Below are 21,287 nucleotides of genomic sequence, written 5' to 3'. Positions count from 1 at the left end.
TTCGCTTACGTTCATTCCTAACTGGGACTTATTTATTAGATTCTTGCTGTAACGGAAATATCACTCGTTCCAGCTATGGCAATCTAATTATTACTGCACCTACCTATATCAGAATGTTTACCAGAAAATGTTCTTCCAGTCGTGGAAACCTGCATGTGCTATTGGCGGATAATGGTGCTATTATATTGCCGAATCTAAGATGATAGAACTATGATTTACTATATTATATGTTATTATATGTTGCAGTGATAGCCCAGTGGTTAGGACTGTGGATTCACTTTTGGGGGCTGGAGTTCGAATACCAGCACACACCTCGAACTTTTCTGAGTAATGTGTTTTAAGTTATTAAAATATAACTTGCTTCAATGGCGAAGGAAAACGTAGTGAGTAAATTTAATTGACAGTTCTCTATAATGTTCTCAAAGGTCAAAGGCGTGTGAAGTCCACCAGTCCGCACTGAGCCAGCGTTGTGGACTGCGGCTTAATCCTTCTCATAGTTGAAGAAGACCCGTGTAGTGGGCCGATAAAGTGTTTGATAAGATGATGATGACGATATTCGTTTAGTGTAAATATGTGTGTTGTTTTGTTTTATTTTAAATTTCGGTTTTATTAATGTAAATAATTTATCAGCCAGTAGGTATTCGGGCAACAAAAAGTTAATTAACAATAATAATACATATGTTCAAATAAGTATATCACAGTATCATAATTAGTTTTGATACTATTTTCCTTAGAACTCTTGAAGGTGTCGCCTCCATAACGAGTATTTTGTTCTTTTGATTGTAATTTTTTTGGTTCGATCTAATGAAAACCTCATGGGGGCCAATTTGCAAGCGTTTGTATTTATAAAGTAACTAAACTAAATCAAAAGGCATTGGTACCGTTAACCGTAATGATTATGATGAAGAAATTCCGACTCTGCGCATTTTCCTTACTGTGCATTGTAGGGAGCGATGGGAGGAGTTTAAATATTTCAGTGGGTGTTCTAAAGGTGGGTTTAATTAAATAGGTAGGTTCAACCTACTTTTAGAAGCACTTATACTGTTTTCACTAACGAGGAACAAGGCAATGCCTAAATAAGTAACGCCTAATCTAAGGAGATTCCTCAACCGTTCACCAATAGTTATCACCTTAGAGTCGGTGAAATGTTTTTTTTCCATAGGCATCGCCTAAATCATAACCCATTCGATTTAGGAGATGAGGTTTAGTGAAAACGGGTATTAGGACATCCAACAGATGAGCATGAGTAAAAAAAAGAAAAAAAACACCTATTCTGTTAGATTTAGCAGAATAAGCAGACTTATAGCATAATAGACTCCAGGGGGTTATTGACCAGGTTTGTCTTAAAGCAGTTGCATAAATATTTGTGTAGGCAGTTTTTTTGGTATGAAAAAGTTGGCCACGCTCCTGGGCCTATTTTATCAAGTAGGTACATTGTGGATCGTAGGTTGCAACCGCTACAAATAAGAAGTATTCTCCTTAAAGCATCGCCCAGCAACGATAAATCAATTCATCCGTACAGATATCAACGTCACTCATTTACGTAATGCGTCGTCCATAGCGAAGGTAACTTTGACTTACGTTCAATGTTCCTAACATTCAACAGATGAGCAGGAGTAAAAAAACAAAAAACTGACCAAGCAACCTTCTTGGCGGTAACACCAATAAATAACCCGTCCTCTCGTAAATCTTTATAGTAAAAATTTTTCACTTAGCGTACAATTCAGTAAATTCTGTAAATCTTTTTTATACCTTATTCAATCCCGTTCCCAGTGATGTGCAGTGGCGTGCACAGTGTGCATACCCTCATTGCACAGGGTATGCAGATGATATAAAATGAAGATAATCTCCAGTAGGAGTTAAAAAAAACTTTAGGATAGGCATTGTAAGAGTTATAAAAAGCCTACCCTTAAGTATTTGTAACCCATACTGGTGATTTTCTTCATTTTATATCATCTGCATACTCTGTGCATACCCTCTATGCACGCCACTGGTGATGTGCGACGGCCAGGAAGTATGAGACAACCTTTTTTGCTATATTTAGCAGAATAAGCAGATTTAGAGCAGGCTACAGGGGATTTTTGTCAGCAGTTACGTATATTTCAGTGTAGGCAGCAGCGCTTCTTTGTATACTTACTTTTTTCTTACTTGTACCTACTACTATGTAAACAATGTTATCTGTACTTTTTAGTTTAAAATGTGATTGAAAAAAAGAAAAAAACAATTGCGTTAAAATAAATTAAAACTAATGAAAAAAAAGAGAATAACTAACGTATAGGTTATATATTCATATTTAAAACAAATTTTCCTCTAAAAAATTAAAAAAGCTTGCTTGCAAAATAAGACAAGTAAGATTTTTAAGTAGTTTTTTTATTATGTATGAAATTAGCCACGCCATTTTGTCTAGTTAATCTAGTAGGTACATTGTTGAACGAAGGTTGCAACGGCAGTGGTATGCGTAAGGATATGCACAGGGTATTGATATGATAAAAAATGAAGAAAATCTCCAGTACGAGTTATAAATATTTGAGGGTAAGCTTATTATAACTCGTACTACAGATTTTCTTCATTCTATATCATCTGCATACCCTGTGCATACCCTCTATGCACGCCACTGTGCAATGGATAAATAAATAAATATACTACGTACATACACACATACATACATACACTCATTGCCATCTAGCCCCAAAGTAAGCATAGCTTGTGTTATGGGTACTAAGCTCAATGACTGATGAATATTTTTATGAATAATATACATAAATACTTATAATATATACATAAACACCCAGACACTGAAAAACACTTATGTTAGTCACACAAACATTTTTCAGTTGTGGGAATCGAACCCACGGCCTCGGACTCACGCTGCCCACTGCGCCAGTCGGCCGTCAACGGATACAAATATTATTCTCCTTAAAGCATTAACTAGCAGCGATAAATCACTTCATCCGTATAGATATCAACGTCATTCGCTATGGGAGACGCATTATGTAAATTGATCCACGCGGACTTCATGCGTACGACATTTATACATCCACTTTCCAAATAAGTACGCTAATCGAAGAGCGAGTGCCTAATAAATAAAAGTTTTCATGTAATTAAAAACTAGCTGTTTCCCGTGGCTTCGTCAGTGCACGCTTAGATTTTTGTTCAAAAATCCTTTAGTTTTTTAGAAAAGTTTTGTTTTTGAATGGCCGAAAAATGACAAAAGATATTGACGAAGATTTTAGTAAACTATAATTGCGTCTTTGCGTAATCTATCATATTTGACTGCAAATGACGAGATCTTTCTCAGGGGTTCGATTCCCGGGGCAATGAATAGTATTCAATGTTTATATCAAGAAACTATTAGTAACATCCCGGAGTTAGGAAATTGGTGTTGATTCGTCCCATGCCTCAGGGAGCACTTTAAGCTGTCGGTCCTGCACCTACTCTCTTTCTGGTCATGTCAGATCGGCCGTCCCATCGGACTACGTGAGTGAGGGGATGGAAAGTGCACCTGTGTTTACGCATACACTTGTGCAATGCAATATCATCCATATTTTGAAAATACCTCTACAGATTTACCACCGTGGCTGAAATAGCTCAGGTAAAAAGTCGGTTGTTTTTTTTCTAAATTAAACTATGTTATTCATTTAAATAGTGACATAAACTTAGTTCGTATTGCTTTACATTCTGTTCTGTGTGGTTCGGGCGGAATTATAATAGGGACAGAACTGCATGTGCTTCAGACCATGGATAAGCTAGCTCAAGTACACCTATCCACCCACTGGCACACTGAGAGAATTGGTCGAATCGTGTATCTCGTTAAAAACCTTTAAACAATCGGTCACCAGCTCTAGGTCTATTATATCGTATGTAAATGTGTTCAATGAATGAATTGATTATACCAATTTAGACTAAACCACTTGATGATAAGATCTACATTAGCATATCACGTTTCTTATTGATATCTCCGATACTATGACCTTATAAAATTAATTGATATTAATTGATTTTTCCAAATGTCAACATATTTACCTATATGGCTATAACATATACTTAGTACTTGAAGGTATGTGTATATTAATAGATCGTAAATAGCTTATAGCAGTCCACTGCTGGACTAAAGATCTCTCCCAACGGGGATTATGGCACATTATGCGGTTCACCAAACCGTTAGGCAGACGGGTTAATTAATCGCAGTATAGACAATTTTAGCTAGCTTATTATATTCCGTTAGTCGCCTGATACGACGAACGCCCGAATAGAAGAGGAGTGGTGATAACTGTATTCTGATCTGCGATCACCACTCAGATCTATATTAATTGATGGGTAAAGAAAAAACGAAAAAGAAACCCGTTTTACACCATAACCTCTTTACACCCTTTTACGTATTCATAATTAATAAGTAAAAAATTTTGTTACACCTCTTTTTACTGAAATTAATACTATATATTCTTAGTGTTGTTAAGGTTGAACCAAGTTGTCATAAAAGTTACGCAATAAAATTAAAATTAAAATTAAAATTTATAATTATAGTGTTATGAATAATATCAGTACCGATAAAGCCGCCTCTTGTATTCTACTTCTTTCTTAATTTTTCTGTATTTTTTTTTAATTTATGTGGTATATAAATAAAGAGTTAAACAATAAGACTAAAAATCTACCACGGAGTAATAATAACAATGTTTACAATTAAATCAAAGAAAATTATAAAATCCATATTCTATTAAAATTTGGTCTCATTTCCAATTTTCTCAAAACTCGTCTCTGATTAATAGTCCCATAGTAGTACAGTATTGCTTTTTTTAAACAATAGCTTTTTTTCTATTTTTAAAAGGTAATTGTTTAAACTTCGGTCTGTCAAGGATGCTGGCAGTTAATAATTATAAATTGTAGGTGCCATGTTGAAGATGCGTTTGCCAAAAATTGCTTAAGTGTGGTGCATGTGACATATTTTATACCTCCGACGTTCATTTTGAGAGAATGTAAAAAGTTGATGATTAACAATTATAAGTACTTGCATCATAAATATACAGCCACGGATATGTACATGAGTCTATCGGTTTCAAATGGCATATGGCTTTAAGACACTTTTTCGTCCTTCAAATGCCCTTTCTAAGTCAAACGAATTTCCCCAATGTATTTGCTTCGTAAATATTATTTTACATAAGTTCTATAGCATAATGTTGAAAAATTCAAAGGGCAGTTGTGTTAAGTTTTTAAGTACCATTCCTACAAATAAAATAATAAATAAATGGCCGTTAGATAAATATTTTGTATATTTTATTATCTGTCTTTTTATTAATGTTTCCGTTTTCGAGTTACTTCATAAATCCATTAAAAGTTACGTAAGTTTTTTTAATGAATATTGACGTATTTATTAAATTTTTATTACACAGAAGGTTTATTACCGTTAAGGACACCGCAAACTGGAGACAAAACTTTGAACTAAAAATTTAATGATAGTGAGTATTAGGATAATACCGTTTTTTTCTGTTTTTCTTTTACTACATGTTAGGCCTTGACTGCTAGGGTGGTAAATGATTCTGTAGTCTAAGACGAAAGTGGACTAAGCTGTTCCTCTAACTGGCATGGCAGTTATATTAAATAAATAAACCCTTATCAGTTTTTTCGCGATATCGTACCAAAACCTTCGTGTAGCGTGGTGACTGGTGGCTTGCATACAGGATATGGAGGGTATGCACTACGCGGGTACAGATGATATGGAATGGAAAAACTCTTCAGTACGAGTTATAAAAACCTTAAGTGTAGGCATTGTACGTGTTAAGAAAAGCCTAACCGTAAGTTTTTATAACTCCACAAGGAGATTTTTTGCATTTAATATCATCTCTACTTGTACCAAATTGTACTCTCTCGCTTTGTATTTATGTAACTGTAACTAATTTTTTTTCTTTGGTGTACAATAAAAGTGTATTCATTCATTCATATCTAAGCATATCCTGTATGCACTTTACTGGTGGTAACTAACCATTGTCAAAGCTTTTGGGCTAACTTGTAGGCGATTAAAACACTAAAGAGAAATCTGGAATCTGCGGCGGCCTTTACAAAAAACCTGCGATGAGGCCTTGTTAGAAGCCCACCCAGAACGCGAGCGTAGACTTGAATAGAAACTATCTGTTTACTGAGAATAGCTAGGCTTATCCAGCCTTCATACAACTATAAAAGTATGATATTTCAGCAATGCTCAGTACAAAATTATGAAAATAAAACTTAAAATATACAGCGCTGGGTGGCGTGATATGTGATATACTGGTCATTCTGATTAACAAAACGCAAAAAATTAATATTACAGGGATTTTAGTTATGTATCGGAGTGTTCTCAGGAACCATTTGATTCGGTTTCCTTCTAAACCTGTTACAATCGCATCGACGTTTTGACGTTTACAAAAAACGCTGAGTTTAGACTTGTGCTTCATCTCATGAAGTCTAAAACTCCGTTGCAGCAAAATGACAAAATGTCCTTTTTTTATGATTTTCCGTTTTCCTAAAAAAACATTTGCGACGTAGTACAGCACCTTTATATAGATGCACCCTTACGTAGAAGTTATCCCGCGGACACTTATATTATATTATTTATAAGTAAATATTATTTTTATATATTATATATATAATTGTAATTACACATTTATTTATTTGCCTTTAGTTACAAATATTGTTTTTTATATATTATATGTATATATTTAAGTAATGAAATATGTATTTTATGGGTATATGTATATATGCACCACCTAACTTTTTTCTGTAACTGTTTTTTATCTTCGCCATTGGTTGCCTGGAAGAAATCGCTATGTAGCGATAAGGCCGCCAAATTGTATACGTTGTTTTGTTATACTTTTCTTTTTGTTCTATGCACTTTTTGTGGTGTGTTATAAAAGTATATTTATTCATTCATTCATCAATAACCTAACAGTGCACTGCTGGACTAAAAGTATCTCCTGAAGGAAAGGTTTGCTCGTAATCACCTGCTGGGTAGACGGGATGGTGATCGCATCAGATGGTAGTAGTAACACGGAGGACGCTGACTGCTGGCCGTTCTCCGTTATATTCCCTTAGTCGTCTCGTACGAAACCCGCGGCAAGAGAAGAGAAGATAAAGAAGAGACAATTGTATTATGATCTGCCGTCACCACACGCCGTCACGACGTTAACGTTAACTTAAAATTTAACTTTATCCATTTTACAATACAGAAATGGTAATTTCAACGCTTATTTAGTTTTAAGTGCTGCACAGACACGGTTGTGACTCGTATCTAAGTAATAACAACGAAAAACAAGGTTTTTTTCGCGTTACTGTCGTAAAGCAGTCGGAGCTGTCGAATTGATTCAAAATAATAGAAGGCCTAGTCTTCCCGTAGTTTTCACGTTTCTATAGCAGGTGCGGTTCGGCAAGGCTCGCGAAGGCTGTATTCTGTACGTGAAGAGAATAAATAATACGACTTGTAAACATACCAGCGAGCCAAACTTGATAAATGGCTCCATTTCTTAATTCAGGGCTTGGACAAAGTAAAATGTTCTTTAAAATATGAATTGTGTATTTTTTCAATGAATTTTAGAACCGTATAATATTGTGACCGTATTTTATGAAGTTATTTATTAACATAATGTAATAGTAACGCTTATGAATTCCTAAATATCTCTGTCGTACTGGCGCTTATAATTTAGGTTGGGTTAGGAATTCGTCGCGAAATGTCTTACAATTTAATTTACTTTTAATTGCATTAATTCGTTAATTGCAATTTATTGATTCGGATTATTACTATTCTGTGACCCGTGAAATAACTGACTGCGTAATTTAACCAGTAAAGGGCTAGCTTAAATTCCCTTTTATTTTGTAAACCATAGAATTATGAAAATGCTGAACCCTCATTTGGCCATTATTGTATAAAGTGTATTGTGTCCAAAAATAGTGAAAACGCCCGCAGAAATTGGTAGCTCAAAAACTTTTGCATTTTCCTCATTTTATGCTAAACGTTTAGAACATTAGAGGTAAAATAATTACCGTCAATTGCTAAATGGAATGAATTGACTAACCGCCTGTTCGAGAAACACTACTAAAGTGGAGTGGGTTATGATGCTTCAATATATACTTAGTTTCTGTATGTTCTTGATTATTTGTTGTAAACTATTGAATATTGCAACTAGTTCTATTTTAGATTTCGTTGAAATATTTACATAATTTTATAATTTAATATAGGTATGTTATTTATTATAACGTAAAAATACTACAGTTCTTTACTCACTGCAAGTGAATGCATACACTTTTATTGTACAGAACAAATATATAACAGAAAATAAGAATACATAGAGAATGTTAGATACAGGGTACTATTTGATGGCATTTGTTAACATAATACGCTCTCGTGGGGTCCTCAAATATCCGAGCTTAGTCGCAAGATCTACGCTGTAATTGGTAGGCTTAAAAGGTGGAAATACTTTTTACCTATTCGTACCAAAATTTGTCTGGCCCACTCTCTTTTACTTCCTATAGTGGACTACGCAGACACGTGTTATTCTGATATACCCCAGTACCTTCTTAATAAACTTGAGCGGCTCCAAAATCTAATCATAAGATTTATCTTTGGGCTTAAGAAATTTGACCAAATTACTCATTACCGTCAGCAACTCAAGTGGGTAACTGTTAATGATAGGCGAAATATCCATATTCTTACTTTACTTTATTCTCTTCTATATAGTCCTATCTCTCCGCTTTACCTTAAAGAGCGTTTTTCCTTCTCTCAGCATCTTGTCAGTCTCCGGTCAGCGAATGACAACAAGCTTGAGATTCCCTTATCTCGCTCTCAGCGCTATAACGAGTCATTCACTGTTAAAGCTGTAACACTGTGGAACTCGCTCCCCTGGGAAATACGTCATTCCGAAACCATTCACCTGTTTAAACATCGCTTAAAGAATTATTACTTATCTATGTAATTGAGTAGTATGTAAGTTTATAATAGCATAAATATATATCACATATATCTATCATAGTATATATAAATTTATGTTGGTATTTGTGTAGTTAATATGTAAATGTAGTATGTATGTTCATGTAAGTTTATATTACATTTTTTTTTTTTTTTTGTTTTTTTTGTAACTTACTTTATGCACCATCCATTTTCCACTCTTTTATCGGCTTCGTACGCTCAGGTTGCCTTTAAAAGATCACTTTTTGTGATAAGGCCGCCTTTGCACCCTAGCACTAAGTACTATTACTGTTTTCCTTGTATTTTCCTTTTTTTGTTGTGTTGCAATAAAGTTTTTCTATTCTATTCTATTCTATTCTATAATTTATCTTTACGATGTACCTAATCGAAAGCTTAAACGATTTGTTTTTGTGGGAATTACAGTTCTGGCAATAATTCTTGTTAACATTACCGTAAATACTTTGATTAAACATATATCTCGTTAAAAACCAAAAGGGCATACCTTAGTCAAAATCGTATAGGTCACATACGTTCTTTTCTTTTTAACAGTTTAATTGGTTCCCAATTACTTACTCATACAAAGGTTCGGTGATTACTATAAATTTATCTGTTCTTATCAAAATTAACATACCAATAATAACTTAATTAAGATTCGTGAAATGTCAGGAACAATTAATAATGTCAAATGGATTAACTGTGCTTTTTAAACGATAGGTAAATAGTTTAGTTTGTAGGTTGTTAACAGGTAGGTGGATCTACGCATATTACAGCTTAATTTTTGGATTTAATTTCTTATATTTATATTTTTTTTTCTTAAAAAGACTCGTTAACCTTCTGAATACAATGTTTAAATTGAAAATAAAAGTTTAAATAACAATAGTGTACATAAAACCTTAAGCAACAAACAAATGTGGATAAAAAACAAACAGTGCAACTAATAACAAAAACAAATATGAGACAATCAAGCAAACCGAAAAAGTAAACAGACCCATTGTGAACAGTGATGTGTTAACTAATATACCGGAAGCATATCCAATGCGGGCGTCCAAGATGGCATCGTCACATCGCCATAGCGTTACTCCGCCACTATCGCGTGCGGGCTCGGGCGACCTAGTCCCCTGCCAGATGTCCCCTAGCATAACACGTCGCGCAATATCCCCGGACCTATCTCTAGACTTCTCGCGCCACCGACCCTTGTCCCCTGATCCATTGGACCGGACTTTGTCTTTGTCTCCTGACTTCCCGCGTCGTTCCCGGTCCCCAGCGAGACCGCGGTCGCTGATGGAATCGTTGCTTGTGGCGAAAATGGAAGCATTGAGCACGGGAAGGTTGGTGCGTACGGATTCGTTGGACAGCTGCAGCAGTTTTGGATCAATGTCCTCGTTGCCGAGTGATGTGTGTCGGTGTGACGACTGCCTGCTGGGGATCGTTGACTTCTACCTACCCAGTCCGGATGCTAGTAGAGGACTTCGAAAGGTACGTTTTAGTGATTCATTTAAATAGTTTTATAGTGAAACTTCTTTAGAATAGATCGGTGAAACGAAAATGCTTCACGATGTGAAATTTATAGAATAAGGTCGGCGAGAGAATGAGATCGAATACATTAAACATTTGCTTTAGTTATGGAAACTGAATAAAATGTAATATAAGTTATTTAATAACTCGGTAAAAAAATAATAAACCTCACATTAAATTCTAATACTCTTCTATATCCATCTTAATTTATAGTATAGGCTATTGTTATAGAATTGCACAGGATTTTTTATTATGCTTAATTTGTAGCCGGTTTTTCGAACGTAAGATAAAAGGAATCAGATTTTATACGTAATAAATAAAGTTGTCTTCCGCTTGATTTGTCTGTAAAGTGTTTGTCTATTTTTATTTTCCAAATGAATAACAATCGAACTGAGTACTTTAGAGAGTATTCGTACCCGGCTTCTGGTCTGGAGTAGAGTCTGGAATAGTCTGGAATAGCTCTTAAAGTTTTCTTATGAAGTGGGAAAGGTTTTATTGTATTCCAAAATTGCTACTTTAGCGGATATTTCAAGGTTGGTAAAGAACTATTATTATACCTATAGTAAAGTGTTTTAAACATTATTATTAGCACTATTAGTATATCATTATTGTGCTTTAATTAAATACCTAACCCAAGTATGTCAAGAAGTTCTCTGTGCAAGCTTTTGGTCAGGATCAAGCTAGTTCACCCCCCTGCTCGGAGAGTACCTTTTATTGTCATTAGTAATGCCGTCATAATAATATTTTAAGCCCACCAAACTACACAGGTGTACCATGGTGGGTTGGTGGCCTCCCTAACTCCACATCCCTCTCGCCAATGCGGGGAGAGGCTTGTGTCTAGCAGTAGGTGTGGGGATTTATAATAATAATAAAAGTTTTTATTTGCTTAAAAGTACAATGTTTTTTCTAAAATTACCCTGGACCCCCAAACTAGGATATTCCGTGTCTTGGGGGTCAGTGTCTTCCCATATGTGTATTAAGATTAGAGAAAAAACAAAATACAATTTATTATGTTTATAAGGGTGAGTGTTCATGTGTGTGTGCGAGCATGCGTGTGTGTATGTTTATGTGTGTGCGCGTGCATGTGCGTGGGTAGTGTGTGTGGGTAGTGTGTGCGTGTGTGGGTGTATGTGTGTCTCTACCATATTTTAATTTATAAAAACATATTTAGTAAATTTAACTTAACGAACGAATTATATTTTGTATTTTATATGATTTAATAATTTATAGGAATGTATTTATTGTACCCTATTAGTAGGTAAGTGATATAATAATTGATAGGTAATAAAATTATTTATAGAGTCATAAAATTTAATGCTTTTTAACTGGCACACTTAGCAGAGGCCCGCCACCGTCACGGGTTTTATTTCCGGTCGTTATTTTCGCGTTACTGTCGTCTGACTTTATATTTAGTTTGGCAGTATCTTTATTTGTCGAAATAAACATACTTTTCAATGCAAACTCCACATTAATATTATAAATACAGGAGTAGTGTGATCCTGCAGTCTAAGATGGTAGCGGGCTAACCTGTCAGAGATGTCACAGTTACTCGAATATTAAACCCATCAACCAACCGGTTTCTACACGGTATCATACCGAACGCTAAATTGCTTACCGGCATGCCAGACTAGAGAAAATTCTGCCCTGATGGTCAACGAACCTGGGACTCCTACTTAAAAGAACACACAACTCCTACCTTCACTAGGGAGGTCTTCACAATAACTTAAATTTAAATAAATAAAAACTTAAACAGAACCACAGAACCTATTTTGATGAGATTAACTTGCTTCCAAGGGACAGGGTATTTATTAAAGGATAGTGTGATTGACAAATCAAAGATATTTCACGTAAGAACGTGGGGCGGACATTTTAATGTTTATTGCTTTTATTCCATAGAAAAAACATCAAAATAAGACTTCGACGACCTCCCTGGCGAAGCAAATTGCCTCAATTAAAAATTTCCGAATTTTCGCTGGCCTGGTCTATTGGGAGTCCGTGGCTAGTTTTCACAGACAAAGACGTGCCGCTAAAAGATTTAGTTCCGGTACGATGTCGCGAAGAAACCGTTTAGGTGTATGAGCTTGATATATATCCCATATTTACCCCTAACAGATTAGCCCGTTACCATCTCAGACTACATCATCACTTAATCAACCGGGAGGGATTTCAGTCCTGGGATAACTTGTAGTGGAATAAAAAAAAAATACTCCTTTTAAAACACAACAAACGATCTGCCAAGCGGACGTTCGCTGGGCTCATTTATTTCGCGCACGCGTCATTTTCAACAAAACTAAACTTATTACATGTGTTTTATATGAAATCTGAATGAAAAACGTCAAATTGTCCGCGCCACGTCATTTTGGCAAGGCAAACCTATAGCTACGTTTTAACTGCAACATAAAAAAAACCAAATTACTTACATGTATGTTCTGATATTATGAAATGGTAACTCCATGTTTACATGTCGTCTTAAAAATACCACATAGCGGTCACGTTGAGATAATTTTTGATTGATTGACAGTAATTGTGGCACACAATCTGTCGGTATAATCACGGCATAGTAGCCTATAACTAGCACGAAAAGATAACAAACATTAGATATTAGAACTGATTAATGGCTTTGGAACTCTCGTATAGCTTTACTGCATCTATTATACAGCTCTTATAGAGTTTCAATTGTTGTGTGACGAAGTTATCTGCTTTCACATGGTAGAGCTGGATTAATAAAACCTTCCACCTATTTCATGCGGACCAATCATGATGAAATGATCATCAGTTGTGGGCCTACGATTGTGGCATCGTAGGCCCACAACTGGGCACGGGTCTCCTCTCAGAGTGAGAAGGTTTTAGGTCGTAGTCTACCAAGCTGGCCAAGTGCGAATTTCCTCACGATGTTTTCCTTCACCGTTTAGAGCAAGTGATATTTAAATCGCTTAAAGTAATCAATAAATTCAGTGCGGATTAGCGGGCTTCAAATTAAAGAAGTTACTCTTATTATTTACCTCAAATCGTAAACAAGGCAATTGAAAGTGGCGGGTTAGAACCAACACAGAAATACTAGAGGTTATATATAGGGTACAATTTTGTAGCCTTATCAGACCATAGCGATCTGTTCCAGGCAACCAAGACGTAAAAGGCAATGCATACAATATAACTATTACAACTCTACAAATACCCTATTATCTTTTCGAGTGCAAGAATTTTGCTGGAAAATTCATGGACAGTCGCTGAACTTGCTTTTGGTTTCCATTTAAGAGGAAAATTGAGTGGAAGAACATTGTATAGTCAAGATTTTTCTTAAAGGAATAGGTAAAAGTTATAATTATAGTTAAAACTTTTAAAAGTTTGTAGTATAATTTATATGAATAGTAGTAGTTACGTTATATGAGGAGTAATTTAAATTTCAAATGCCGCTAGCGCCACCTAGTGGCACCACGCTCAGGTTTGCCGTAGAGAGCTGCGCGGGCGCACTAAGGAAGTAGTAAACCTTGCAAGTGAGACGACAACGACGTTGATGCTAAACCTTTCAACGTTGTTTTACGGGAACACCATAGATGGCGCTTGTTTAAATTTTACAAAGTTCATGTAGTCTTGTTGCCTTTTTTTTTATCAATCTGGATATGGTATTTTGTAAATTGCTGATTTCATACAGCCCAGCGATGAGAATGTGTATTTAACCAAAAAAATTATAAGAAAGCTCTTAAGCTAACGGTCTGCCGACGGCAAAGTTTACTTCATTTGCAAAACTCTTTGGTCTAAAATTATTGAACCCCGTTTCGTAATGTTTGCCGTAGAAAAAGATAGCACTTTTTTGCTTTAGGATTTTGTGCCCAACCAAAATACCAATCCTGTTGTTTTTCTCGTATTTTATAATTTTTCGGGCAACTTATTAAATTTTTCTTTTCACATAAACGGAAACTTAAGTTAAATAAAATTGCCGAATCGTCTAAGCCGAGTGGTCAAGTTATGGAAGCATTTAATTTCTATTTTGCGTATGGAATTTATCTGCGTGCGGCGCCTTTGATATATTTGATTCTTTAGATATGGATCTAGATAGTTAGAAGTAGTCGAGCTTTTTGTAAACAGAAATTCTGTGTTCTAGGCGTGGTAGCTGGTGAGGCTACAAGGCTATGATGGTTAATGGTCACAGGGCAACACTGGTGTTTCATGCCTTGCGAAGTGTTGCTTAACAGAGCAACAACCGTTGCCTATAAACATATAGGCAACGGTTTTTCATTTAAAATTCTAATTCAAAATTCATTTATTTCAAATAGGCCCAATATAAGCACTTTTGAAACGTTAAATCTGACTGTTTGTAGTGACTCTACCACCGTTCCGGAAGGCAGATTCTACCGAGAAGAAGCCGGCAAGAAACTCAGCAGTTGCTCTTTTCCAACATCAACAATTTACATTTTAACATTCATTTTTCTTGTGAGAGCTGAAAGCGGAGCCGGATGCTTCCAAGCAACCTTGTCATTAAGAAATTCATCAATTGTATAGTAACGTCGCTGTAATAAATGTGATTTAACAAATTCTTGAAACGTGTGCATTGGCAGGTCCAAAATCACCTTAGGAATCATATTATAAAAGCGTATACTCAATCCCACAAATGACTTCTGTACCTCTCGCAGACGATATGCAGATGACACTAATTTATGACCATTTCTTGTATTTCGACTGTTTATGTCCACTTTTTGTTTATAAAGACTAATATGTTGTAACAAATACTATATTGTTATAAATATATTGTGGAGCTACAGTAAGTATGCCTATTTCTTTAAACTTCTCACGGAGGGATTCGCGTAATTTAAGTTTATATATTGACCGTATAGCTCATTTCTGCTATATAAATATAGTTTCGATTGCAGCTGCAGCTGCTATTTAAACCTTGCAGTTTATAACAAACTAGGCTTTAGTTTAATGAAACCAAAGCTTGATTTGCCATAATTTGTTTATAGGTGACGGTTTTTCATTTCAATTCCACTTCACTTTTCATCAGGTGGGCCATTTGCTTGATCCGTCAATTGTTAATACTTATATTTTTATAATTTTTTATTAGTGTTTTTACCTACACTTGGAGGATTTATTTTTTATATGCATTTTAAATTAAAATTGTTAATACTTATTAAAAAAAAAATTAAAATTCATTTATTTCAAGTAGGCATAAGGTCTTTTGAAACGTCAAGTCTGTCTATTTGTAGAGACCTTAGTATATAGTTTGCAGAGTAACTTTATACTAAGGTCACTACAAATAGACAGACTTGCTGTTGTGACAACTACAGTTAGTTTTATAGAAGTTGAAACCATTTTTTTTTGCCTGTCTCTCATGAAGTAATTCCTACAGAATAATGTTTGAACTGCTCTGATAATAAGGCTGGTATCTGGTAACCCTAATTGTTCCAGAAAGTGCCTTTTTATAGCTAGATAATTCAATGACTGTGCCGATTTACTGGGTAGATTAACATTTGTATTGATGTAAAAACGATGCGCTTCAATTGCTTGACGTAGGTAGGCAGTATTTCTTGCCGTATTTGTATTAAATACCATTGCGATGATTAGTTACGTGCGATTTTAAACCTTATGGTATCACTGTTACAGTCCAAAATATTTTAATATTCTTTCAGTTTGGTCAGCGATATACAAAATGTGAGATATATATTTCTACCTAGCTCCAATAGGTACCTAACTACCTACCTGTATGTTAAATAATAGATACATTCGATTTGAACAGCTTAGAAGTTACATTTTGACTTGTGTACAATGACTAGTTACAACGGCAATATAAGTATGGTGGTAAATCTATATCTACATTATAAAAGCAAAAGTTTGGATAGATATTTGTTAATTAATCACACCTGAACGGCTCAATAGATCTGGATAAAATCAGGGCAGGATTGGTTTATATTCCGCAATAGCACATATTACCTTTATTTAAATATAGTTCAACGGGTGTATTTCGAGAAAGTAGACAAATCCAAAAATATTCACGATAATATTTTTGGATTCGTCGATATTTCTTCCCAGTTGCATGGATCGTGGTCACGACGGGACTGCCAATAGTTGATTAACCACGAAAATCATAGTTTAAAATCTTTAAGCACATAAGCTAACTTGTCCTGGGGTAAAAGGTACGGTGGTTTCCGTGGAATAAAATGGTTTTGTTTCATAAGCAACACAGTCATCATATTCTACATAGTGGTGATAATATAATATTCATACAGCTATCAACTAGTGTGACATAAGTTAAACCAAGCATATATGATAATCCACCACTATCAGAAATATCTCAGTGGTTTATTTTATATACTCCTACTTATGGTCTCAACAAATGGCCGCTGCGTTGCATTTATCGGAAAAAAATATATATTATACAACACACAGATTAGTCTGATTGTAACAGTTTATAGCAAATTAAGATTTACAATAGAATAGAAAAACTTTATTGCAACACAACAAAAAAAGGAAAATACAAGGAAAACAGTAATAGTACTTAGTGCTAGGGTGCAAAGGCGGCCTTATCACTAAAAGTGATCTTTTAAAGGCAACCTGAGCGTACGAAGCCGATAAAAGAGTGGAAAATGGATGGTGCATAAAGTAAGTTACAAAAAAAAACAAAAAAAAAAGAAATGTAATATAAACTTACATGAACATACATACTACATTTACATAGTAACTACACAAATACCAACATAAATTTATATATACTATGATAGATATATGTGATATATATTTATGCTATTATAAACTTACATACTACTCAATTACATAGATAAGTAATAATTCTTTAAGCGATGTTTAAACAGGTGAATGGTTTTAATTTAGTTAATTAAACCAAAGTTTGATTTGCCATGATCCGTGATATCTATGATAAGCATTGGTTTATATGGATTTCCGCTTTTTTCTGCAAAAAAAAAAAAAAACATCGTGAGGAAACCTGCATGCCTGAGAGTTCTCCATAATATTCTCAACGGCGCGGCGTGTGAGTTCTACAAACCCTTCTCATCCTGAGTAGACCAGCCGCTGTTGCCGCACGCGGCAGTGAATGAATGAATGAATGGATTTCCGCAAAGTTACGCCAACTACAATCCAATAACCGCTTATCTTTCATATAAAAATATATCATTGGGTAACGACTCATGTAAATTTGTGACATCGTTCCTAGTGACGTCACCGGACACGTTTTGAATATCCAGACGTGTGTACGTGCGTCACTGGCTGTTAACGCGCCACTGCCGGTCCTTTCTCTCCATTCTTTTGACTTCCGAGGGTCGTTGGACTGATGGATTTCTCTTTTTCAACAGACTTAAAATTATAGAAGCTGGTTTTTAATTTGATTAGAATGGAATGTAACTTTTATGTACTTTATTTAGATGCAAAAACAAAAAACCCTGAACTGTTTAAAAAATCGCGGTTACTGTACAATTGATGAATTTCTTAACGACGAGGCTGCTTGGAAGCAGGCCGCGCCGCTTTCATCGCTCACAAGATAGAATAATTCTCAAGATTATCAAATTGTTAAATTATGTTGGGAAATAGCAATCTGCTGAGTTTCTTGCCGGCATCTTCATTGTTGAATATGTCTTCGAAATAGGTGGTAGAGTCACTGACTGTGACTGACGGTACAGACTGACTTGATGTTTTAAAAGTTCTTATAAAATAGGTCTACTTGAAAAAATTTTTCTTGACCGTATTCGGCCATGGTGTTTAATCCCCTGACAAATATTATTATAGTGCACAAGTGTGTAAACACAGGTTTATTATCTATTCTCTCACTGCTATAGTCCTAATTGACAGCAGCTCCGACACAAAGAGTGAGGTTACTATCTTAGAATTTAATTATTCGTCGACGAGGTTGCGAAATATATATTTTTCTACTTAGAATAGAATAGAATAGAATAGAATTTGTTTATTTACCAGAACAACACAAACAGACTTACATACGGAGTAACTTAAAAAATTTGTACTTAATTATAAATAGCTTAAGTCTATGATGTGTCGTGCCAATAAAAAGGTTCTGACTCAGCTTAATGCTCCGGATACTAATGTACCCACAACGCTGGTATTCTGTCAGTACCTATTTAGTTGAGGGAAGTCCAATTATGAAATCACATATAAAAACAATAAAAAAAAAAAAAATATATATATATATATATATATATAAACTTTATAAAAGAAAGTAAACTTCATTATGGAAAGAAGATGAAAATTCATTTTTGTTTAAGTAGTAATGGAAAAGTATGTTAGTCAGATAATAATTTTCAGTTTAGTAGTTTTTAGTAGTTTAATTGAAATTTAATTAATTTTTTAATTGAAATTTAATTTATTGTAATTTTTAATTGTAGATTTTAATTAATTTTTTTTTTTCTCTTTATTCATTTATTTTTAAAATCGGTCTTATATTTATTTTGTGTTTATTTTTAAAATCTGTCTTATATGTATATTTATTTTGTGTTAAATTTTGTATATGGGTCCCCGACCTGAAATAAAATGTTTTTTTTTTTTTTTTTTATTTTAAAATCTGTTGGAGGTTTTGGAGGAGTAAGCGGACTAACAGACATACGCGGAAAAGAACTTTGTTTTATACTGTGTAATAATAAAGATAGATTGTCAACATAGGCATACTGCCTTATCCGGGGGAGATGGATTAGGATAGGAATTGCAATCCGCAGTTGCTTAAGGAGGTTTATTGTTATATAATATTCAGTATTATGATGACGATATTGTAAATAATCGCGTGATCATATCCGTTTTGCTTTTCTGTGTTGCCTTTCTACGGAACTTTACCTTATGCATTTTGTTACAAGATAAAAAAATAAGTAAAAGATATCAATACTTCATAGGAATTCGTTCAGTTATTAAGTAGGTAGATCCTCATTATCAATCCATTACCGGCCCATTAATACAGGATTCTGGTCTACTCAGGATGAGAAGGGTTTGTAGAACTCACACGCCGCGCCGTTGAGAATATTATGGAGAACTCTCAGGCATGCAGGTTTCCTCACGATGTTTTCCTTCACCGTTAGGACAAGTGATATTTTACTTGCGTGAATAAAACAAAAACACATTTAACTCCGAAGAGTTACTGGTGCATTCTGGGCATCGAACGCGGTCCCCCGAAAGGGAATCCGAAGCCCTAACCACAAGTTAGATAGATACCTAATTTTAATTATCATAACCTTAATGTCGCTGAAAAAATTTACCTCGTAACTTCCCAATTAAAGTCCGGGTTTTAATTGATTATATTAGACCACAAAAACCGCACGGGCTTTCCATTTGCGTTATTCTGATTTTAATTCAAGTAAAAAATTGGAAATGCGTTTGTGAAATCCTTCTTGACATTTTAAATTACATGATTTAAGTTTTTACCCTTTTAGAGGAATCGTTGAAATTGACTTTACTTAGAACGTCATACGAGGTAACATAGCGAAAAGAACATATTAAAGGGGTATTGCTCGTTAATTTTCGCTCATCATCACGATCGATCGCCAACTATGATCGTTGATGATCGTCGGTTCACGGTTCTTCGGGGACAAAAAAAATTTTTGGAACTTTTGACATTGACATTACGATCAATGCTAAGAAACCACCTACTTTTCACCTATTTTTACTGTGCGGACTTTCTTTGGTTGAGATTGACGTAATGGTTGTCTTTTACTTAGTCGCTAATCATAATAGATAGGTGCGATGTGGCTTCTTTAACTTACTTTCTAGAGCAAAGTAATGTTTGGAGGGGTCGAATCGTGTCCTTATTGAATTCCTCAATACCATTGATAAGCTATGATACCCTAGTAGGTAAGGGTTCAGCTTTCCTTTCAGGGGGACTGATTTCGAGTCCCGGCACGCACCTACAACTTTGCGGAGTTAAGTGTGTTTCCTTTTTGATTCCACTACAAGTTATCCTTTGACTGCAATTTCTCCTGCTGGTAAGTGATGATGCAGTCTAAGATAGAATAATAACCTTTAAGGATTATAGCAATTATATTAATACTACCCATTCCCCTAATAGGTTTCTACGCGACATTGAACCAACGCTAAATCGCTTAGCGGCACGTCTAGAAGGGTGTTTTATGAACGCTTCATAAGTGCCTGTAATAGGCCTACATGAATAAAGAAATTTTGAATTTGAATTTTGGTGTTTATCGAAGTGTGGTAACTAGCCTCGGCCGAAGACACTCACCAGATTATACAAGATAAAATTCAGAAATTATAAATTCCTAAATTTCCCTTTCTTGGGATCGAAACCGGGACTTCCTACTCAAAACCACAGCGCCCACCGCTGCGCCAGGAAGGTCGTCGGAAAATGGCGTTCGAAGCAATTACATATCACTTATTTCAAACGGTAAAAGAAAACACTGCTAGGAAAACTTCATATCTGATAAATCTCCGTACTGTATTCAAGGGGGTGTGAAGTCTACCAATCAGTTATGGGTTGAGGATAATGATGACGATGATCCCTTCTGTATCCTTGTACTTTTTACTTTTCCTTGACTCTCTAGCCATTCCAGATACGTCTTTATTCTATACTTACTTAAGTTTAGTATAATGATGTATCTGGATTATTTATATCTTCATCAACCGATTGACGTCCATTGCTGGTACATACAGGGGCGTTCCAAACTCCACGATTCTAGGTCGATTGTTTCCAGCGGCTTCCCGCGACTCGTTTGATGTCGTCTGTCCAAATGGATGTGGGGGTCGACCAAGGCTGCGTTTACCGGTGCCATTCCAACACCTTGGGAACCCAACGTCCATCGGTTCTCGGAGCTATGTGCCCTGCCCATTGCCACATCAGCTTCGCGACTCGTTGAGTCGAGTCTTCGCGAGTTGTTGTTTAATACGTAGA

The 21,287-nt window shown here is 35.2% G+C and overlaps 1 protein-coding gene across 1 annotated transcript in view; it reads left to right on the top strand.

Moving 5' to 3' along the window:
• Positions 1-21,287, top strand: part of LOC120631459 (inositol-trisphosphate 3-kinase A) — a 118,598-nt gene that overhangs the window by 26,541 nt on the left and 70,770 nt on the right. The window contains exon 2 of the mRNA XM_039901063.1: positions 9,751-10,405. Coding sequence (XP_039756997.1) covers positions 9,965-10,405 — 441 coding nt within the window. The 5' untranslated portion in view covers positions 9,751-9,964. The remainder of the gene's footprint in view (positions 1-9,750; positions 10,406-21,287) is intronic.

Source organism: Pararge aegeria, chromosome 18, assembly GCF_905163445.1.
Source record: "Pararge aegeria chromosome 18, ilParAegt1.1, whole genome shotgun sequence".
In the NCBI taxonomy this organism is placed as follows: domain Eukaryota; kingdom Metazoa; phylum Arthropoda; class Insecta; order Lepidoptera; family Nymphalidae; genus Pararge; species Pararge aegeria.
Note: the sequence above shows the minus strand (reverse complement) of the source record. Positions and strands in the feature narration are given on the sequence as shown.